This window comes from Dendrobium catenatum, unplaced genomic scaffold (assembly GCF_001605985.2).
Source record: "Dendrobium catenatum unplaced genomic scaffold, ASM160598v2 fragScaff_scaffold_334, whole genome shotgun sequence".
Classification (NCBI taxonomy): Eukaryota; Viridiplantae; Streptophyta; class Magnoliopsida; order Asparagales; family Orchidaceae; genus Dendrobium; species Dendrobium catenatum.
The window spans coordinates 5073102-5097885 of NW_021318796.1; the positions used below are offsets into that span (position 1 = coordinate 5073102).

Consider the following 24784-nt stretch of genomic DNA (forward strand, 5'->3'; position numbering starts at 1 on the left):
AACTAGAGCCATGGAGATTCATAAAAATAACTACCAGCATTGGAAGCAAAAGAATTGATCTTGAACCCTGATAGACTTTACAAACAGAAAGGAGTAGCACCAAAAAACCCAACCCCACCAAAATAGAAAACCAACAAAAACTAAATATTTTGAGGAAATTTATATTTAGATGATATAGTACTTAAAGTTTTGCACCAATTTTTTATTTTTAGATTTCTTATTCTTTTTTTTCCCTGATACAGTATAAAAATCATCATTGTCAAATTCACAATATCAAAATTGATATCCTCCAACAAAGCATGGCTTTCATCAACATTAACTTCCCCAACATTATTGTTCACACCCGACGAATCATTTAACTGGTCTTAATTTTTAGAATTGTTACTAGTAGATAAATCATTCAAATATTGCTTCTCCAATCCCAAAGAAAGCAAAGCCTCATCTAGTAACATAGAGCAAGAAATGTTAGTAATAGGAACTTTGTCAAAAACATCTAAATAGTCTTTATCATCCACAACTTCAGAAATCAAATGTAAATCCTGCTTGGTAATATGATCCCCAACATCAGGATAGTTAGAGGCAAGAACCAACTTAGATGCGTTAACTACAATGTTTATAGCATCCATCATTTTCCCATTCGTAGGAGGAAAAGCAATCACAATGTTACCGCTATTAGTTGGAGAGACTGGAATAACTTTATTCGTCGGATGCAAAATAATATCTCCATTAGGAGAATCATCCCTTATAACTTTTCGTTAATATTACCCAAGGCATTAAAAATATAGTGGGTTGGGGGATGACAAATGTATCTATGTTGAGATCGGGGTTGTCATTTGAGGGTTGAAAAATATGATCCTTAGGTATCATAGGATGTTACTTTTTGAGATTGGGATGAAGAATAAAACATTCTTTTTTTGCATGGCCAAGGACCTTGCATTGATCTCAAAAGGAAAGAAAATTGGTAAAACCCACATTTTGCACAACCAAATTTCTTAGGGCCAATCCAAACATTATTCTGGTAAATTTTGTACATAGCAACAAAGGGTCTAGTAACATGAGCAATGGCATTATTAGTTTGTAAAGGATGGACAAATAAGGATTTAAGCCCATGAGGAATTCTAGGAGAAAAAATGTGAGGTCTTAAATCAGGGAACAAGATCCAGACTAGCACAATCAAGGATTCCTCATGGATATCAAACATAGGAGATCATTTAATAAGCATCATAAAATAGTTAAATACATAGTAAAAACAGTGGCAAAAACCCTACTATAATTTAAATCATTCGAAAGCTTGATAAGCACATGTGGAAAATCATACAAAGTAAACGAAAAATCACAAGATAAATTTAGATTAACAAAGAGTAGTTAGTAGTTAGTCGTCTTATATATTATAAGTTTATTAAAGTGGTAAGAGAGGACAGATGATGAAATTTTCAATAGAGGAAAAGTTAATGATACTTACTCTAAAAATTATTGATAAACTCTACAGCCAATTCGAAATCATAAACCTCATATTTGGTGATCTTTCAATGATGTGGTGATTGACTAGCCACCAACAATAGAAATTGTAATTGAATAAGAGTAATTAACATTCAACATATAAAATAAAAAGTTCATCACCTTTTTTCGTTAAAACCCACAATGGGCGTCCATGTTAATTAAACAAAAAATTGCATGGTACTTAAAAGGGATAAAAAAACTCAGTAGAAGCTCGAAGAGCTACAAAAAAAATGAATGAAAAGAAACCAATAAAGTCTAAGATCCCTTACTAATAACATAATATATGTTTTTTGGTATAAAGGAATTGGGTTCATATCACGACTCATAATTACAATGTCATGAATTTAATACCTGAACAAAATGAAAATACAAAACTAATTTATAAATAAACACACACATACACACACACACAGATATATATATATATATATATATTCATTTTATTCTGGCGTTAAAATTTTACCTTCTTCATTGATTAATCATGTGTTCGAATTGTTAGGTGGGATCTTCCGCTTTTAGGTTTTAATTTAATTTTGTATGTTTGCTCTAGTGAGCGATAGCAAGCGTTAGATCATTTCAAATGACATGTAAGCCAGTCAATGAGTTTCCTTAAAAAAAAATCATATGCTCAAACTTATTAAATAGATTGAATATATTTAAATTTCTTAAACATCTTTTTGTAAAAAAATTCTTAAGCCCATTTTTATTGGAGTATAATTTTTCTTGAGAATATTGGGTAGTTGCTTAATAGCGTAAATATTATACTTCACATCAAAATGAAGGAATTGGATGCCAAAGAATCTTTTAAACAACATAGATTAATGGTAATTCCTAATTTAATGGACTAGATTTGTGGTAGTAAAAATTGTCCTATCACATTTTACCTTAAGAGTAATGATTTCGAAGTCAAAACGCTCAAATAACATTAAAAAAAAAAAAAAAAGATATAAGAATTAAGAACATCAATATCTCATAATGCTTGTGTGCATATTTCAATTTTCCATAAGAACTTCAAAGTTTGCATAACATGTATACATAGACTAAGTAAACATAGCAATTGACATAATGGAGATAACAAAAAATCTATCTGTGATGCGAATATTAAACGTGTTTCCCAATTAATTAAATGTTTGCTTCATGTACATATTTGCTCATAAATCATCAAGAAATATAAATATATAATAAATTTTGGGTAAAAATAAAAACAAGAGAATTTAATATTCATTTCATCAAATTCTCAATAATGAAATTCTAATAAAAAAAAAAACATTGTAGAAAAACATTAAAAAACATTAAAATTTTATGATCCATTGTTGTTGGAGGAAGCTAGAAACTAACATTAATTTTAACCTCAACAAATCTCCTAAAAATAACCCATCAAATTTAAATTTCATAATCACCCACTAAATATGATAGGAAATCAACATATTTTTTATTTGCAAACAAACAAATAAGCTCTTATAAGATATTTTCATAAACAAAATTTCTTAACAAAATATGATTTTTACAAAAATTTTGGCTTCGTTTGGGAGCTATCTTATTGCTTTCTAAATCAGCTTTTTAATGCAAAATTTTTTTAAAAAATGTGAAAAAATAATGGTATAAAACTATCCCAAACAAAGCGATAATTTTCCTTTGCATAATGCCATCCACTCTTCAAAATAATAACTAATTATTATTAGGAAGTTTTGATGTGTTCATTATTACTTTTAAAATTTGCAGTCCTATCAAATTCCCTTTTTTCAGGTTTTTTTATTCAATTTATCTTCCAATTTCTGACCTAAGGACTTCTATTTATTTAACAAAAAGCTTTCTTCCTTGCTCTTAATTTCTTGTTGCAGTATAACAAAAACGTTAGAGCGCTATCAACGATGCACTTTTACACCTCAAACTATCCATCCGAATGATCATGAAACACTGGTTTGTATTACCATACTTAATGCCATTATTTTATTCAATGCTATGGTAGTTCAGGGTTCTCTTTTTTAATGCTTGCTCAAAGTTGTTCATTTGATTTTATGCTATACAAGTTGTTCGATTGATTTTATGCTATGAAAATAATTTAAAACAAATTTAACACTCACATCTAAAACTTTTTTTTTTTTTTTTTTGTGTGGGATCTCGGTAGAGGTATTTCCTTGTATCTTGAATGAACATTCAATATTGTGTTCATGTTATTAATCTTTCGAGAATATATGTGTAGATCACAATATGCCATTCTTAAATATTAATAACATTTGTATTTCATTTGTTAAATGTATATATTACAATGAAAAATACTATTTTTTTCTTACAATGTTAGCTTATACTTATGATCATCATTAGCTTAAAGTATTTGCAGTCGACTTTTTTTACAACGAACAAAATGATTTAAATTTATGCAAATTTAAAGTTCTAAATCTCTATTCATCAGTTGTCTTTATTTGACAAAAAAAATAATAATTATAAGCAATTTTTCTCTACAGTGCATAGATTTCATTTATATAGATTAATGTTTTATCTTATATAAAAATTTCATGCAGAAAGTGCTAGAAATTATACTTTTCTACTACATATACAATATAAATCGTTGAAGAATGCGTTGTAGTAGCAGCAAGGGGAAGAATCCTTTTGCTAGCAGATTTGCTGAATCAATTTCAGGACTTCAAAAACTAGAGATCCAACTGGAATCACCAAGCAATAGGCAGATGCAAATAGAGACGTCTAATTAACACGGCCATTAGAGAAGCTCATATTGTTTCAATAATTAAATTAATTTCCATCCCAATAAAAGTTTTAGTAATCATGAGTTGTTGATCTTATGAATTAAGGCATTTTGATATAAACCTTCTTCTCGTAAATTTGAATTCTACTGTAGAAAATTGAATTTGTTTTATTTCAAAAATAAAATAAAATAAAATAAATTAAACTAAAATAAATAATAATAATAATAATAATAATAATAATAATAATATACAAAATATTAAAGTTATTGCAAATTTTATCCATGTGATAAATGAAACATCGAAAATTTGAGCTCTAGTGTTGAAAACTGAACCAATTTAAAAATGTTAATTTAAATTGACATTTTCTCACCTAAACAAAAGAAGGATATATTTATCATCTGATTAGTACGATTAGATTTCATATTGGGTACTTAGAATATTTTATTTTAATCCAGTCAATATGCCAAAATCCAGGTTTAGAAACATAAGCGGTCAACTCCTCTTTTCTTGAGGTTTTGCCAGAAAAGTAGTTCAAACCCCTAGTTTAACTAGCAAATTAAAAGCTACTTAGCTTTTACACTATCCAAATCTTGTGCTAGTTTGTGAATTCTCTTTGGAACATTTGTATTCCTTATTTATCTTGATTAGAATGCACTATAATGTTATCAATTTGTGCATTTGTCACTGTTGTTCTTGCAAAATTGTCATTAATCGATAGTATAATAATAATCCTGCCATTGCTTTTCATTGTTTTCTTAATGCAGAACTGGTATCAAGAATTATCAAAGCTGAAGGCAAAATATGAATCTCTGCAGCGTTCCCAGAGGTTCCTTCTTGTTATTAGATAAAATTTAATATATACTACTGCATATACTTTTGTTTTATTTCATCATAAAATTTAGTTAGAAGCTACCTGTTAGTAATCCGTTAATAAGACTGCATGAACCTTCCTTATAATTGCTGTTACAGAATATATAATAACTGAAATAATCTGAACCGTAAATCCTGTGAAGGCATCTGCTTGGGGAAGACCTAGATATGCTGAGTTTGAAGGAATTGCAGCAACTGGAAAGACAACTTGAATCATCGTTATCTCATGCAAGGCAAAAGAGGGTATTTAGGCATTTCTTACTTCTGTCCTAGTTTACATTTTATCTGTACTGTCATTGAATTATCTATCTTTAATCTACTTGTCACTGCATTGAAATATATATATATATATATATAATATTGGGAAAAACCGCCAACAAGCCTATGCATATATATATGCTTTGATAAGGAAAAGGTTACAGGACCTTAAATGATCAAATGCTCTGTAAATCACAAAAAAAACACATCCAAATTTAAAAGAAAACCAGAAAGACCAATGATCCTATCTAATTACATAAAAAGAAAGGGAAAATCAACAAGGAGGCTAAAAGTCAAACCACAAAAAATGCCCAAGCTTGATCTTCAATGAAGCCAACACATAACATTTGCAAAAGAAAGAAAAGCCAAACCAAAAGACTAAGAACAAGCACCAGCCAACAAAAGCCAAGGTAAGCATTATCCAACCTGTAGTAAAAACCTCCACAGAAACATATTAATAATTGGTAAGCACTACAAACAAGACGAGACAAATGAGCAGCAGAAGCACACAACTAACATATATAAAACAGTAACACCACACAAAGGGGAATCATGGTTACATCACAATATCTTTAGAAGTAAATGCACTGTAAAAGACCGAGTGTGTAATGTGATCGTAGATAGTGGGTGTTACAAGAATGTAGTAGCTTCCCTCATGGTGAAAAAACTACAACTAACAACTACAGATCACCCGAAACTGTATTCAGTTTAATGGATCCAAAAAAATGGTGAAGTTAAGATGTGCAAATGATGTTTTTTTTTTTTTGTTTACAAATGATGTCTGGTTGATCTTTCTATTGGCCACTTCAAGGATTGAGTCTTGGGAGATGTTGTGCCCATGGATGCTTGCCACCTATTGGGTCGGTCATGCAATTTGACAAAGGCACCATGCATAACGACACCACGAAGACTTACTCCTTCTTGCACAACAATCAACAAATTGTTTTATTAATTACCATCACTAGTTATAGAAGAAGAAGACGCCTCATCATCAAAGTTGTTCAACCCCACCTTGTTTCTCCAAACCCTGAGAATGGCACAAAAGGGCCTTCTCCTGATTTTATTAGAAGAGAATGAGTAGCATCAAATGGTGCCTGAAGTATTTTATCTGTTACTATAGCTCTATGAAGACGTCTTAGCGCAAGAACTACCTGAAGCTCTAGTTGCATCCATTTTGTAATATACAACATAAAATGGAGCTCATACCCAAGTCGATTCTGCCCAACATACCTACTTATCAACTCCGTCTAGAAGAATAATTAGAACTATAGTGTCAGGTCGATGAATTGCTTGACAAAGGATTTATATGCCGTAGTTCCAGTTTGTGTGCCATTCTTACTCTGTTGGTTCCATAAAAGATGGCACATTTCACATTTGCATATACAACTGATCCATTAACAAAATTATGATAAAATATCATTTTTCTATACCTCGCATCAATCGAAGACATTTTTGACCAACTTCACGGAGATGCCTTTTTCTCCAAAATTGACTTGAGAAACAAATACCACTAAATTCATATGGGACAAGGAGATGAGAGGAAAACCACATTCAAAATACGGGAAAGCTTATACGAATGGACCTTAATGCCGGCCATTTGGCTTTTCCAACACCCCCAGCACCTTCATGAAGCTCATGAACCAAGTTTTCCAACCAATAATGATCAAGTGTGTAGTAGTTTACTGCAAGGATATTCTAGTGTATAGTCACGCCATTGATGCTAATATCATCCATTTATAAAATGTATTTAATATCCTCTGGGAACAAAAGCTGTTTGCTAACCCGCAAAAGTGTCACTATTTGATTAGTAAGATATCCTTTTGGGATTTGTCATTTTGTCATCTCCTCCACAGGAATCAAAGCTGAATCAACCAAAATTGATGCTATTATTCACTGGTTAACTCCCCAAGGTGCTATCGGATTCTGACAGTTACATAGTCTGGTCTCCTTCTATCATCAATTTATAAAGAATTTTAGCTCCTTGGCTACCCCTATCACTGAGCTTCTCAAAATTGAAAAATTTCACAGGAATTAAGCTACTACCAATAGTTTTGAATAGCTAAAACAAGGAGTTTCCATTGCCCCTATCTTGTCTTTACCCAATTTTAACGACGTATTTGAGTTAGATTATGATGCTTCCAATTTGGTGATAGGTGTTGTCTTCAGCTTGATGGGCCATTTGATTGCTTTTTTTAGCAAAAACTTCAATGATTCCTGAAGGAAATATTCAGTGTATGTTAAAGTGTTTGATGCTATAATCTGAGATTTTCATCATTGGATCATTATTTTTTACCCCATAAATTCATTCTGTTCTCAAATCTTGAAGTCGTACGCTTCCTTAACTACAACAACAAAAATTATATGGAAGACACGCAACTTGGGTTGAATATTTGGGTGCCTTCCACTTTGTTTTGAAACACAAATCAGGGAAGTGTAACCTAGTTATAGATGCACTCATCCATCGACTAAACTTAATTCAATCCCTACAAGCCAAGGTGACAAGATTTGACTTACTCAAAAAAATTGTATCCTTAAGATCTAGATTTTAATAAAATTTGGGCCAAACGCCAGCATGTACAATACCAATTCTATCACCTTAAGTACGAGCATCTCTTCTTGGGCAACAAGCTTTGAATTCCATGAGGATCTACTTGGCTAGCCATTATTAGCAAATTCCATGAGGCATGTATCGCATGTCACTTTGGAAGAGATATGACTCTTTCCTTAGTCAAAGAACATTTTTTTCTAGCCACTCCTTGCTCGGAACGTTGATTGTTTTATAAAAAGTTGTAGAGTTTGTGTGATAACTAAAAGTCACAATAAAAAATTGAGGATGTATACTCCCCTACCCATCCCCGAAGGTCCATGGATCGATGTTAGCATAGACTTTGTGCTAGGCCTTCCATGGACTCAATGGAACAAGGAATCCATCATGGTTGTCTTGGACCGATTTTCCAAGATGGCTCATTTCGTGCCTTGCAATAAAGCACTTGTTTCCACTCATGTTGTTGATTCGTATTTTAAAGAATTTGTATATATGCTTGCATGACATAACAAAGACCATCACTTATGATCATGCTCTCAAGTTCCTACGTTACTTCTGAAAGATCATATGGGTCAAATTAGGTATCAAACTCAAGCTTGGCTAAACATCACGCCATCAAACTAACGATCAAACTACAACAATCAATAGGAGTCTTGGCAACCTTCTCAGATGTTTTATGGTAAAGAACCTAAGATTCTGGGATCTTATACTACCTTAAATTGAATTTGAATTCAAATCCTCCACATATCAATCCATCAGCCACAATCCATTTCAGGTAGTTTTTGGAAATATTCCCTTAACACCTTTTGATTTAATGCCATATGTTCCAACTACCCACTATAGCAGTACTGATGGAGACCAACGTAGAAAGGAAATACAACGCCTACACAAAGACATCCAAGAAATAATTCACAAGCATAATAACAAGTGTCAAGATTTAGCCAACAAATCATGACAAGCAGACAAGTTTAAAGAAGGAGATAAAGTTTGGATACATCTACGAAAGTAGAGGTTCCCACCTGGTACATTTGGAAAACTAAAGCCTAAAGCTAATAGACCCTTTCAAATTGTTAGAAAAATTAGTGAAAATGCTTACATAATTGATCTCCCTGTGATTATAATGTCTCTGCCACCTTCAACATTGCTAATTTATTCCCCTACTACGAACCTGAAGTTTCTCTTATCCCAGTAGACCGACATCGGGACTCTGCTTATGGAAACATTCTAGTCATTTATACAACTTCAGCAAATGTAGTCTTCATTTTTTTTTCTTTCTTTGGTGTAGCCAATTGTGTGACACAAATTGTGTATAAATAAGTTGATTATTGAGTAATAAAGGAGGATGGTTAACCTATAAATTTTAAATTCCTTTTGTGATATATTCTGTATCATGACACACGATCATGTGGTGGTTATGGTTTCTTTCTCATATCCTGAAGCCTAATCAGGTGGTGGTTCTAGTCTCTTTGATTGGCATGGATTTGTGTGTGAGCACATACCCTTTTCTTATTGAAAGCCTCTTATCCATATTTATCTATTATACTCATCATTATCACAATCTTCTTTGAGCGTCCAGTGTCATTAAGAAAGGGTGGTAATTACACTGTTCACTTGGTTTGTAATAGCCAAAAACTATCATTCAGTTATTGTAGTTGACCAAATTGTCATGTAAATGATAAAGATTTCAACAAGGTTGTTGAATCCTCCTAAGCCACTTGACCAAATGAACTTTCCTCTATAAGTGAGTAGTAGTGAGGGTGAGGAAGTGAATAAAATCATCGTAGGGACATAAGAGATGAATGAGTAAACTTGGCACGAGGTCATTATCACTAAAAACTTTAAGGGGACCTCTGCAAAAAAGGCTATTGAGGAATCACCTAGTATAAGGGTGGAGAAGCCCGCTAGCAGTAGTCACATATACCATGAAGAATTGGCATACCCTATGCAGACCTATCCCACTTACCCTCCACTAAGAGTTTCTTTGGTTGAGTTGGTTTTGACTATCTTAAAAAAGAGTTCTTTAAGTACCCAGTGCCCATGAAGGAGAATGCTCACACCTTGGACAGTTCATGGTAATATGTGTTTCATAGGGACCATGGCCACATTATGGAGGAGCATCACCAAATTTAAGGTTTAGTAGAAGAATTAATCAAGGCTAGAAAGCTGAAGGAGTTCATACTTATCTAATTTAGTTGCTGCCCTAAAAAAGCTCACTTGGAGGTATGCCAAATTGAGCCTATCCCAGCTCACTCAACGCACATCACAAGAATATTAATTGAAATCATGGTAGGAGAAGAAATATATATACTCGCTGGTGAGTGTGAAGAAGATGAAGGTTGGCTTGGTAGTAAAGTTGGGTGTCTTGTACGGTCAAATTTAGATCCAACAAAACTCCAATCGGAGAGAAGCACCCCAGTTAACTAGCATTGGATATCTGTTCATGGTAGAGGATAAAATATGTGCAACGACAATTGAAGCAGGTAAAATAGAGTTACCATACTTGCAGTCATTCTAACATTTCCAAGAGAAAAACACGACTGTGCAATATATCTTAACAATATTCAAGCAATTTTTGGGTAGAGATCTCAGGTGAGATAAACAGCTATCTAAAAATTGAAAGATAAGGATATTGAATCCCTTAGATCTAAGCTTGCAAATGATTTCGATAAGATATTTACAGTGGACAGCAATATGCGAACAATTTTCAACATCTTGGCAACCTCTAGCACAACGGTCACTATGCCAAAGTCTTCAATATTTTAGAAATTAATTGGTAGGTAATGCCCGCCTTCTCATTCTCCACCAAAAAAGTTCAACTTTTGGTTTGAGCTTTAACTTTCTTAGCCAATCCGAAAAACCAAAATCTTTATCCTGATATTTGTATTTAACAAATCTGCATAAGCTAATGCAGAAATTGATCTTCCAAAGAGCTGGAAGAGAGGATAGCTCCACAATGTCATTATACCTATCATGGATTTCACATTATTGAAAGATAAGAAAAACAATATCCTGGTTAAAAAATTGATTCAGTTCAGACAGATTCCAATGGCCATCTTGAAGAATGAACTACTGCAACGTCAAGTCATCTAGACCAATATAGTTGGTTAAAATAGGCCATTATTTTATTAAAGCACCTATCCAATAGCCAAATATCATTCATAACATTAATGCATTTACCATTTACAATTTTCCATTTAACAATTGGTTTTAAGTAAGAAGACCCATCCAAAAGAATAAACCAAGCATCTGAATTACCTCTTTTAAACACTCCATTCCAAATGTTCATACCATATTTAGCAACAATGCATCTATGCAGCAAAGATGAAGGATTTTGAGAGAACCTCCAAGATAGTCTAGCTCTTAGAGGCCCAATTTTGTGGACAGCAGAATATACACCCATACCGCCCAAATTCTTGTGTTTATATAAGTCCTCCCAAGCAACATAGTGAAGGCCTTGTCTACCATGCTCCTTATGCCAAATAAAGTCACGACAAAGTCTATCCAATTTATGAAGAACATTTTTTGGGACCAATGAGTGAGTTGATGTAAAAATAGGCAAAGATAAAAAGGAGGACTTAATTAGAACCATCCTATATGCCAAAGATAAGAATCTAGAACCCCAAGCATTAAGCTTTTCCAAGGCATAATCAATGAAGGATTCAAAATCATTCTTCACCATCCTCCTTAAGACAATTTTAATGCCCAAGTAATGAAGCTCATAACCCTCCATAATAGTCCTCATCCTTAGATTATGATAGATCATTCTTAGACTCCTCCACTTTTCGTGTAATGTTCTTTTCTTTTCGCTATTCTCATGCATCAATCTTCATTTGACTCACTCATTACTCGTAGGTAATTAGTAAATTAAGAAGATTATCAATATAGTAAATATTCAAATCTTTAGACTTTGTAATAACAGTTATTTTAACATCATATACAGTAGGCAAACAATGAAGAATTTTGTTAACCATTTCAACGTTCATTAGTTCCCTACCCAAAGCATGAAATGAAGTGACGATCTGAGTGAATCTTGTATACATATAAAAAATAGAATCATTTGATTTCATATAAAATAATTCATAGTCATGTAACAAGATGTTTAGCCTAGATCTCTTTACTTCATTTGTCCCTTCATAAAAAAATAAAGTTTATCACATATGTCTTTTTCACTTTTACAAGTGGAAACCCGCATGTAGTCTTCTGACTTAAGTGCACAAAAGAAACTATTTAAATATTTTATATTAAGTTTTGCTAAGTCATGTTCTTCTATAGTCCAATCTACAAAGGGTGTTTCAACTCTAATATCATTAACTAATCTAGTTAATTTTATATATCATTCTTGAACTAAGATCCACATACGATAATTTAGTGAGTATAAAAAAGTAGACATGAGTATTTCCCAAAAATTGAAAGAAATGTTATCAAATAAAAGAAGTCTAGTGATCAAGTAATATTTTGGTGTGTTCTGTTTTTGAAAAATAGCCATTCTCATTTTTTAAAAAGTAGTCTAAACTTATAATTTTGCAACAATGCTCTGATACCACTTGTTGAATCTAGATTAGATTGTTAAACCTAAACAAATGTCTCAAGGCTAACCAAGAAGGGGGTGAATTGGTAATTTAAAAAAATCTCTTGGATTTAAAATTTGAATTCATTGATTTATAAAACAAGTTAATTAAAGTTTTAAATTTTAAAACTTTTCAACCACAGAAAAAAAACTTGTAATAAATAAAATATAAAAATTTAAATGACATAAAAATTTATAGTAGTTCGGTCAAATACGACCTACATCCACTCCCTGAAGACTCTCTCTTTAAGTATTACACTATTATCAAAAGTGTCTCTCTTTTTGTCCCATAGCAAAGGAAAAGAAGCCTTTACAAAAACTCTCTTTCACCAATCCCCAGTGCGGTAGAGAACCATCATTCTTTCATACCCTCCAAGTGTTGGTAGAGAACCATCATCCTTTCACACTCTCCAAGTGTCAGCAGAGAACCGTCATCCTTTCGCACTCTCAAAGTGTCAGTAGAGAATCATCATCCTTTCACACTCTCCAGGTGTCGACAGAGAACCATCGATTATTCACACTCTCCAAAGGTCGATAGATCGAGGACATACCGTCATCCTTTTATACCCTCTAAGTGTCGGCAGAGTACCAGATTTTCTCCAAAGATCTTCTCACGAGAAATCTAAAAAATAAGAGGAAGAGTGAAAAACACAAATCATATAGAGATCCTTACCTTTGAGAAACCTTGTGAGCCCTTCATACTCCACTAGTAAGAAAGCTCTCTCAAACACTCTCTCATACTCTCTCCTTTATTTGTCCTTGAAAAATCATGAAGACTAGACTTTTATGTTAGTTTTTAGTGGACCTTTTATACAAAAGACATAAAAAACCATCCAAAAAATTGAAGTTTTCAATTTTGAGAGTATACGATCGTATAATATGATCAGATTTCATGCATATGAATAATTCAAATACTATTGCTTACGAAGCTATTATGAATCGGTACAAAATCATTTTGTACCCGGTCATCATCCGGTACAAACGAAGTTCGTTCAGGATGAATAGTTAGAAAATTTCAAAATTCATATGTATGAAACATCGATATAAAATGGGACCTCACATTTTTGTACTCTGTAAGGCATATACAAACTAGGTTTGTACAGAACGATTCATACTTAGAAAATTTATTTTTACACGACCAGAAACCGGAGAAGTTCATACTTGTTAAAGCATGTACGAACTGGGTTCATACAGTATCATTCATACTTAAAAATTATTTTTTATGTGACCTGAAACCCGAGAAGTTCATACTCGTGAAAGCATGTATGAACTTGATTCGTACAATACGATCCATAAAAAAATTTCATTATGTTCGTTCGACTGCTCGTCGGGAAAAATAACTGACCAGATCGTCCCATATGAATGAATATCGTACAGTACGATCAGTTTAAAAAATATAAATTTTAAACTCTCCCACAGTGTGTTTGTGCTTAATTACTCAATTATAATCACACTCTCTCATACTTAATAAATGAAAAATAAATACTTTAATTACAATAAACTATAAACTGATGTTTATTTGAAGTCTTCAATAATCCATAGTATGATTTTCCTGAAATGTTAGTACACACAAGAGCAAAACAATTCTTCTAAATATGTTAGGAGAAATAATAATCAAAGTTATAATATTTAGAATCATAAAAAACATACAAGTTGTAAGAATATCAAACATGTAAAAACTAACAACTATCTCAACAAGGATTGGGGCTCACCTTTGGACAGCATAATTTTGCATCACTGGGGTCTAGTGTGGTCGTTTCCTCTTCTTGAATCAATGTGACAAATCTTTGAGTTTGCTAGGTCGATGCAATATGTCCAAATCTATGGCATTTAAAATATTTTCTCGCAGCAACACAGTTTGAGGAGGGGTCTAACTTGGTTGTTTAATAGAAATATTTCCCTCGTTAGATGTAAAAGCTCTGCCTACTGTGGATCTGATTGGATGGAAGGTCTTCTCAGCAGCTACTTCCCATGATATGGGTGGAGAGACTTAGTAAATTTTTGCTGTCTTTCCACTTTTAAGGCTTTAAGGCCAAATTGATTACATCTTGAAATGTCCAATAGTGATGCAGTTGTACAACATGAGCAATTATAGGTTGCAGACTTCAATAAACCTTACAATAGTATTTTCGATTGGTTCGACCAGATCACATTTGAGTGATAGCTGCTTAAATTCAGCCACATATTTCTCAACTGTGAATTGATGTTGTTGTAATAGATGCAATCTCAAGAATAATTCTTGACAATATTTATCAGTTAAATATTTTTTTCTACAGTTCTTTTTTCATCTTTTCCTAACAGGTGATCTTGCTATGACCTTCTCACATTCGGGTATGCTTCATGTTTTCTAACCATAAAGAGGTGCTCTTTGTAAGTTTGATTGCCACTAAATTGACAATCTAATTATAAGGTACCTCCTTAAAGTCAAGAACTCATTCCATAGTATGCAGCCAATTCAAGAATTTATTAGGATCTAATTTTCCATCAAATTCTGGAAGATCAATTTTGATCCCGACGTCATCTCGGTGTAAGGGTCGACCCTGCATCGGTCTCCTCCTTCGGTTTTCATCTTCACTTGACAATTCTTTGTGAAATGGATTAATAACTTCTTCTTCTTCTTGATGATTGGCTATTTCCCTTTGATCTCTTCTTTCTAGTTCTTGTTGCAACTGTTGGATCTCTTGCCTTAAGTTTTCAATCACCACGTTGTGTACCGATCATTGATGATTCCTACGTGGTGGCAACTTTCCAGCTCTGATACCAAATGAGAATGGATAGAAGCCGAAGAGGAATCCGTTGGTAGCTCACGACGGTAGAAAATAGGGCCAACAGCCCTTGGTTCTTGAGTTCCAACCTCCTGCACACAAGAACGTCTCACAAGTGTCTATTCTGAGCAACACCCGAATTACACTAAGGATGCATAAAAATAGAGGACTCAAATAAAGAAAACAAGTTTTTAATTCAACAGCCTAATAAAAACTTTATTTATTCATCATTTTTTGACTATTTATAGTTACAAGAGTTTCATCCTAATTCATAATACGCAATAGTGTAGCCACTTATTCAGCTATACAATTGAAAAATAGCTGGGTTAGCATATAGCTCCGACATCAGAAACTCACATAGTGCTTACGTGTTAATATAAAAGGAGGATTATAGATCCTTAGAGGGATCCAAAACTCGCTAAATGCTCGAAGAGCTATATCAAAAACGAAATTAAAACCTAAGAGTAACGGATCTTTAACTAGTTACATAAGGAAAACTGAAAAGGAAGGCAAGCAGTCAGTCCTAAAAAAATGCAGTCCTAGCTTAATTGATCAATTAAGCACCCAAAGAGAGATGTACGTAAACTGCAAAACAGAAAATAAGATAGTAAAAAAACACCATGGCAACAACACAGAGAAGAACCGGAAGGAAGACCAAGTGAACCAAATCTACCCAACGAGCCAAAGCATTGCAGTTAGCTGTGAAAATAGGAGTGACTACTCAACGATAAATGTGTGATGGAAATTGATTAAGATGGTTTGTATAAATTAAATTGTCACAACCTTACCCAATAACAAAGAGTTGCATTTCGTCAACGTACTAAAACCATTTTGCAACCAATCAATGTTCCTTTGATAAATTCTAACAAGAATTATCTTGATGAAAATGCAGACTCAGATCATGTTGAATCAGATGGAAGAGTTAAAGAAAAAGGTGAATGCTTTATTAAGTTTTCTTATTATTGTTTTTGAAAATACATTAGCGTACAAATTATTACTGTTACTGGATTTTTATTTGTTTCATAATTTAACCTTACTTTTCAGACTTTGAGTAGATACCATCTTAATCAATGTTTGTTTTATTTTTCTTTCACTTATTATACTATTCACTTTGACATTTTTCAGTCTAATTAAATGATTAGGTGATATTGATTACTCAAATCTTTCTACATCGTCTCCAGTTAATATTTTGTCACGTACATGTTTGGTTTTGATGCAAATTGATTTCTTTTATTTGATGTAATGATGTGAGGAGAAGCATATGGTATATCTTAATTTTATTGAAAATTTTTTTTTTTTGATTAGGAAGAAAATAAGGAGGATCAGTTTTATGTAGTATTAATTGAATTAGTATGAACAAACACTGCGTGTTGTCTATCAGTTTTTCAATGTGCACAAAGCTTGCAGTTATTTAGTTACTTATTATTATTATTTTTAATTTATGCTGAAAAGGGAATCGATCCGCGATGAATCATTGAATTTGCTATGCATTTTGTAGTTCATATAAATTAATGACAACCATGCAGGTTCCTGTCGTACTGTTTCGTCTTAATTTTCTCTTAAAGCAATATGAGCTTTTTGTTGGATTCAATGTTGTCTGTAAACTCATCAAAATTTTCTGTGTTAGATAGAGCCTGAATTAGGACACATGGGCAGATGTAAGTCTCAGCGGTGGCAAGAATTACCGTGTAGTCTTGTTGATTGTTTGATAAGAAATACGTTCAGGAAAAAAAAAAAAAAAAGCTTTTTTAGAAACTTCTCTAACTGCAAGGCCTGAAATCAGATAAAGTAATTTCATAGAACTGGACTTTAACTTCTTTGCATTTTAAATGTCAATTTTGTTTAATTGAACGCACCCATTTTCTTTATTACGGTGTCAGGAGCGTCATCTGGGTGATATTAACAAGCAGCTTAAACATAAGGTTGGACCTTAACCTGCATCTGCAATTTTCTTGCTGATTCCTCATTCCAGTACGCTATCAATGTATTAAAAAAAATAAGTATTTCAGCTTGGAGCAGATGGTGGATCGATGAGGCCTCTCCAGGGCTCCTGGCGGTCTGATGCTGGAGCTAGTATCGATGCTTTCCCTAATCATTCCAGCAACATGGACACCGAACCCACTCTTCAAATTGGGTATGTATTGAGTTGATGATAGCAGGAAACCCAAATTTGAAGAATATCTAATGAGGATATTTTTATTCCTTCTAAAAAAACTAAAATATAATGGTAACATTTTGGTTTTTTAAAGTTTGGCATGTACACATCATGTCTTTATGTACATTTTATGTTAAAATGACACAAATCCATTGACTCCTTGATCCCATCATTTTTCACTATTATTTCTTTTTCATTCTTTCATTCTAAAATGTCTGTTATGTTTATTTTTTGATTAGGAGGTACCATCAGTATGTTCCTTCCGAAGCAACTATTCCGAGGAGTAGTGGAGCTGGAAATGGTTTCATGTCAGGATGGGCTGTTTAAGAGTTTGATCCATTGCTCCCTTAGATGTAATTTCAAAGCTAGTGTTTGCTTATGTTTAATAACATACTTAACTGTCTGTTAGAGGCCTTTTCTGAACTCTTACATTATGACTATTTTAAGTATCAAACATATGTTAATATTTGATTGCTAGCTTTAATATGCTGGTCCAAGTGCTATATAGCCATTTTAGTTTACTAGGGCTTCAATGTGCAAGGAGTTTTAGTTATTTTGCTGCTTAGAATAGTTACTATTTGCATCATATGGTCTCACTTTATTTTGATATATACATATATATGGAAATGAATAAGTTGTCATATTTAAAAAAAAGCCAAAAATAATATTTTGTCATATATTTAATTTATAAGCTAAAATATCTTATAATGAGATTTTATAAAAGTATGATTATATTACACAAATACTTTGTGGGGAGGGAGATATTGTCTAGTGCGCTGATCATGGATATATTACACAATTTACTTGCTGATTCTTCATTCCATTACGTTATCAATCTATTGCACTTTGCTAGCTTCTTGGATTGTAGTGGAGCTTCTAATTATTATTTTTTTTGTTAAAACCCGTTAAATGGCCTAAGTGTTTGTAAGCTCTGAAAATTCGTCTCCGGCCTCCGCCCGCTTTGCTTTTTTTTTTTTTTTTTCTTCAAGGGGTGTTTTAACATATTTAAGTTTCTGGGTATATTTTGAAAGATAGATGAGGTTGTAGATAAGACACTACCTAGAGATTTCGCCCTAATTTTGTGATGACTTTATGATATGAGTTCTGATTTCCTATAGGCGCAAGCCCCTATAGTTAATTACCCCTCCCGGTAATGAGAGAGAACTTTCAATTAAGGCTAGTAGTAAATCAGATACGTATAAATACATGTTATCTGGCATATAGTAGCAGTATGGATTTTGAAATTACTAAATGACAAGAGGGGGGGGGGGTGAATTGTGAAAAATTTTTTCTCAATAAAAGGTAACCCTAAACAGGAGTTCTAATCTTTTTGTTATTTTTGAAATTTGACAACAAAAACTTAAACAAATTTTCTTCCACAAATTTCACCACGCAATAATTATGAAAAATTAAGTGCAAGTAAAAGTAAATGACGATAAGGAAAAAATACACCAAGGATTTTTATAATGGTTCGGTCAAAATATGACCTAAGTCCAGTACTAATTAATCAACCTCATCAAATTTTATGTTGGACATAATAAGATAGTAGTGACGGATAAGGTCGGGGTCAGTTGATACGGTCGCCACTTTGGGTATTATTGAGGTTCGAAGGACATGTTGAATTATTCGGGCATTTCGAGTTAAGGATTGAACGAGAGGTTGGTGTGATGGAAAGTAGCATTCCTAAGGGCCTCTATTAACATCGCTCCAATCGAATTTCAGTAAGAAATGAGCGAACCATAGGTTTTTCAGTGGACAACCCATATATTGGGCAATGTCGGCTGTAGTGATCTCAATGTTTCGGCCACAAACAAACGAGTGAAAGGTGGTGTTGTCGACAGTGTAGGTGAGATTGGCGAGAAATTCGAGAGAAGTTCAGAATTGTAGGGAATGCCAGGGTGAGTAGGAATTGGAAGGTGTTGGAAGCAAAGAGGCCCATTACCTCGAAATTAAGAGCAGCCTGATTAAGTTTTGGAGGAGAAATTTTACAGGCTTTATATCTGTGGTAGGCTTCCTCATTTTCAGTATTCAAAAATGAGCAGGTGGGCAACTCGACGAGGATGAGCTTCCAGCATTCAATCGACCTCGTTTAGACATTGCAGAGAGCACGAAACTAGGTGAAGGAGTGAGTGAGGAAGATTTTGAGTGAAAGGACAGCCTAGCAAAGGGTTCTTATAGAAATTTGACAATGTACAGTAGACGATTTCGAATGTACAGTACGATAGGCAATCAATATCCTGACCGGTCGTTTCGGGAAAAGGTAGTCAAATCGTATATTATGATAAATATCGTATAGTACGATTAGACGAATTTCAACCGTCCCGAGGCCCTCAGTACGACTTTTGACCAAAAGTTTCGTACTGTACGAACAGGTGTATCGTACAGTACGATCCATAATAAATATCGTACCAAACAGCTTAACTCATATTTATTCCTTGTGCTGATGTGTATCGTACGTACGAAAGGTATATATTGTACATTACGATAATTAGTAATGTCGTACCAACCGGATTTAATTTGTCCCAATCCTTTGCTGACGTGTATCGTATCATACGAAGAAGATATATCGTACAATATGATAGGCAATAATTTCGGATGCATATCGTACAGTACGATGTAGGTCGTACCGTACATACGATTAACAGTCAAGGCATAGTTGGTGGACGTTATGTAGATTGAGATGTATCGTTCGGTACGATATGTGTATCGTACAGTACGATTAACAGTCAAGGCATAGTTTTTGTGTGGTGAGTGTGTGATGATCAGGAGCAACCCTATTTTTTTTAAAAAATTGTTTTTTTGTTTTTTTTTTTTGTTTTGTTTTTTTGTTTTTTGTTTTTTTTTTGTTTTTTTATGCAGTTATATCTATGACACTAATCTAGTCTCAAGGTGCTAAGGTGTCAAAAGCTAGAGGTTTTGTGAATATGTCTGCTAGTTGATCTCCTGTAGCGATGTGATGCAATTCTATATCTCCCTTTGTGACGTGATCTCTAATGAAATTGTGTCTAATGTCTATGTATTTTGTTCGAGAGTGCTGAATTGGGTTCTTAGAGATGCAAATTGCACTTGTGTTGTCACACATTATCGAGATGGTTCCAACAGGTAGTCCAAGATCAAGAATTTGCTATTTTAACCATAGTACCTATGCAACACACTTCCTATTGCATATATTCTGCCTCTGCTATGGAAAGTGCTACTGAGTTTTGTTTCCTACTGGACCATGAAACTAATGATTGTCCTATGAATTGGCGGTACCAGAGGTGCATTTTCTATCTATCATACATCCTGCAAAATCACGAATCTAAGTACCCTAAGATTTCAAAGGAAGTGCTGTGTCTGGGATACCAAATTCAAGTTTGGGGTATTAGTAGATATCTAAGAATTCTTTTGACAGCAGTTAAGTGAGACTCTTTAGGATCGGCTTAGAAACGGCACAAAGGCACATACTAAATATTATGTCTGGTCTACTAGCAGTAAGGTAAAGAAGTGATCCAATCATTCCTCTATATTTTTTTCTGATCTACTGATTTTCCACTAGGATCTTTATCTAATTGTTGTCGAACTCATTGGGGTGTTCATGGGTTTTGCACTATCTTCATATTTCTTTAAAATATCCTTAATATACTTTTGATTGGCTAAGAAAAGTTCCTTATCCATTTTTTTTACACTAAAGCCAAGAAAGTAATTAAGTTCTCCATCATGCAATTTCAAACTCATTACTCATTATTTTTGAAAATTCATCGCATAACATTTTATCTGAAGATCCAAATAAAATGTCATCCACGTATATCTGACAAATGAGAATTTCTTCTTTGACCTTTTGTAAAAAGAGTATAGTATCTACACTACCCTTTTTGAATCATCTATCCAAAAGAAATGAGCTGTCTTTTGTACCATGCTCTAGGTGCTTGCTTTAATCCATACAGTGCCTTCTTTAATTTGAATACATGGTTTGAAAATTATGAACTTTCAATCGGGGGGTTGCTCAACAATAGATCTTCCTTAATTACCCCTTCAATGCACTCTTTACATCCATTTGATTAACTTAAAGTTCTTGAAGCAAGCAAAAGCTAAGAGCCTCTTATGGCTTCTAGTTCTAGCAACGCGGGAAAGGTTTCTTCAAAGTCTATCTCTCAATTTGGTTGTACCCTTAGCTACTAGTCTTCTTTATTCCTTATTATTGTTCCTGAATCATTCACCTTATTCTTTAAAGACCCATTTTGTTCCAACAACACTTTGTTCTATAGTTCTCTTGAAACTTCCAAACATCATTCCTGGTGAATTGGTTCAGCTCTTCTTGCATTGCTAGAATTAAAATTCATCTCCTAGGCTTGATCTATTCAAGATGAAGCACTTGCACCCAAAGACATGAAAATGTGAAGGTTGGTGTCCTACCCTTAAGGAGTTCATATGGAGTTTTATTCAGCTTCGATCTAATGTTTATCTGTTTAAAACTAACAGCTGTGTTGACTGCTTCTTCCAAAAAGTATCTAAGAAGGGTATCTTGCTAATATTGCCCTAGCAGCTTCTACCAAAGTTCTTTTTTCCTTTATGTTATACCATTTGTTGGGGTATTCTAGGGGCTGAGAAATATGTTATATTCCTATCTCTTGACGAATGACTCAAACCTTCATTTTTGGAACTCTCCACCATTGATCGCTATGGATTGTTGATATTCAAACCTAATTTTCGTTGAATCCATGTGGAGAAAACTTTAAATTCTCAAAGACTCATTTTTGTGTGCTAAGAATCTTACCCAAGTAAACTAGTGAAGACATCTACAATACAAATCCATAATTCTTTCCACCTAGACTGGCTGTACTAACGGGTCCAAATAAGTCCATGTGTAGAATTTCTAGTGGCCTAGAGGTGATCACATCTCTAATTGATTGAAAGGATGATTTGACTTATTTTCCTAGTTGGCAAGCATCACATAAGTGATCTTGGTAAAGTCTAACTTAGGTACTACACCTCTAACTAGGTTTTTCTGAGTGATGTTTCTAAGAGTTTTCATACTAGCATGCATAGTCTCCTATGCCATAGCACGAGTCATCAACTATTGTTTTCAAACAGAATGAATTTGAGCTATCAATGCAATCAAGGTCTAACATGTAAACATTGTTCATTCGTTTTCCTTCTAAACTAGTTTATCAAATAAACTAATCAGACATTTATCAGATAAAAATTTATTGTCAAACCTTTGTCACACAATTGACTAATGCTAAGTAAGTTATGCTTCAAACCATCAACTAATAGAACATTTTTAATTAAAAATTCTTAGCATTACCATAATACCTGAGCCTATCACTTCCTGGTATAGTGTTGTTCTCAACGTTACTTTGCCTCCGTTTTGGTCTCCAGTAGGATGAACTTCTTCATATCTCAGTCATGTATCATGAGTAGCCACTATCCAGGTACCACATGCTCTCACTAGGTCTTTTGTGAGAGCATCACTACAATTTATTCAAAGATTAGATTTGGGAACCCAAGTGAGTTTGGGTTCTCCTTATGCTGCATGAATGAGATGTATGCATGCTATGTTGTGATGGATGCAGTTTAGGTCTCCATACTAAGTGTGTCCTATGGTGAATTGTGCATGTGCGGGCTATGTGACCTAACATGCCACAAAAGAAACACCTAACACCAGAAAATGGGTTTACTAATCTATGTGGGTGGTGGTGCCTCTTCCTAAAGTTTGTGATGCATGCTGTTGTTGGTGGTTTTCTAGGTTGGCCTATGAGTGATGCAATTTCTTCTTCTAGTTCTTTGATTCTTTGTTTAAATGTATTATTTTATAAGTTTCAATCCATCGACTTTCTAGAATAAAAAAATGCTCATTATGATCTATCTCTTTGCTACTGCGTTAGTTTTCAAACTCTACATCTAGTTCAATATGCGATGTTTTCAAGGATTCATGCGCTTCAATTAGTTCAATATGCTTCTTATTTAATGCATCAAACTCATCAAGAAGTAGCATATGATCTCTATCTAAATCAGAACTTTCCTTAACTAAGTTAGCATGCTCAGTTTGTAAAGAACTAAATTCAACATTAAGCTTAGCATGCATCTTTTTCAACTTCCTATACGTGTATGGTATTCTCTAGCAATAAGCAACAATTCTTCATATGAAAGTTGATATACCTCGTCTTGATCCGATTGATCAAGGTTATCATTAGCCATAAGACACAAGTTAGTTACCTCCTCTGCTTCTTCTTCTGAAGATTCTGAGGCAGAGTCGGCCCAAAAAGCTTTCTGTGTCTTTGTCTTTCCTTTCTTGTATTTTGCTTTGTCATCTCCTTCTCCTTAGCTGGTTGACTCTTCAGATTGTGGCCAATCGGCTTGAAGGTGACCTGGCTTCCTGCATTCAAAACAGATTGTATCAGATGAAACCTTATTGGACCTTGAGCTCTTACCTTTGTTCCAGCTGTTCTGAAGACGCTTCTGTTTTCTTTTCAGGAAATTTTTGAAATGTCGAGTCATCAGTGCTATCTCATCCTCTTCCTCCCCTGCAGAGCTTTCACTTTCTGAGTTGTTAGCTTTTAATGCCACCGTCCGCTCCTTTTTTTTTTCACCTGCATCACTTTGCCTTTGGCTCACTCCTTGCTCGTATGCAATGAGTGACCAAGGAGGTTATCAATAGAATAACATTAAGGTCTTTGGACTCAGTGATAGCAGTTATCTTAGCATCATAGGAACTAGGTAGGCATCTAAGAATTTTATTCACTTTCTCAGAATTTGAAATTTCTCTACCTAATGCATGCAAGGATGTCACAATTTGGGTGAACCTAGTGTACATGTCAGAAATTGTTTCGCTAGGTTTCATACAGAATAATTCATAATCATGCAGTAGAATGTTTAGCCTTGACTGTTTTACTTTGTTTGTTCCTTCGTTGTAATGCACAGTCTATCCAAATCTCCTTTCAGAAACCAGGTAGATACTCTCATATAGTCCTCAGATTTCAATGCATAAAAAAAGCAGTTTAAGCACTTAGCATTCAGTTGGGCTAACTCCTATCCTCATTGCTCCATTCATTAAAAGGTACAGGGAGTTTTCAACCAATTAACAGTTTTAAACGGTGCAACTATCCATCATTTACTAACATCCACATGCGGTAATCTATAGATTGCAAAATGTAGACATTCTAATTCCAGAAATCAAACAGAATGTTATCAAAAGTGGTGGACGAGTTATTTATAACCCTCGCAGTGTTACGATTACCAAAATTTGACATGATCATTTTTTCAAGGTTTTCTAAAATATTATTTTTGAAAACAAGCTCTGATACCAATTGAAATTACTAATGACAAGAGGGGGGTGAATTGTGAAAAACTTTTTTTCAATGAAAAACAAGCTCTGAATGGTGAATTCTATTATATTTTGCATTTAAAAATAAACTCTCCCCCTGTGTGGGTTGCATG

General features: G+C 33.8%; 1 protein-coding gene across 1 annotated transcript in view; it reads left to right on the plus strand.

Moving 5' to 3' along the window:
• Positions 1-17692, plus strand: part of LOC110095336 (MADS-box transcription factor 6-like) — a 40262-nt gene extending 22570 nt beyond the window's left edge. The window contains exons 2-8 of the mRNA XM_020820844.2: positions 3342-3420; positions 4970-5031; positions 5219-5318; positions 16103-16144; positions 17091-17132; positions 17220-17344; positions 17605-17692. Of these exons, the coding sequence (XP_020676503.1) occupies positions 3342-3420; positions 4970-5031; positions 5219-5318; positions 16103-16144; positions 17091-17132; positions 17220-17344; positions 17605-17692 (538 nt within the window). The remainder of the gene's footprint in view (positions 1-3341; positions 3421-4969; positions 5032-5218; positions 5319-16102; positions 16145-17090; positions 17133-17219; positions 17345-17604) is intronic.
• The last annotated feature ends 7092 nt before the right edge of the window (positions 17693-24784 follow it).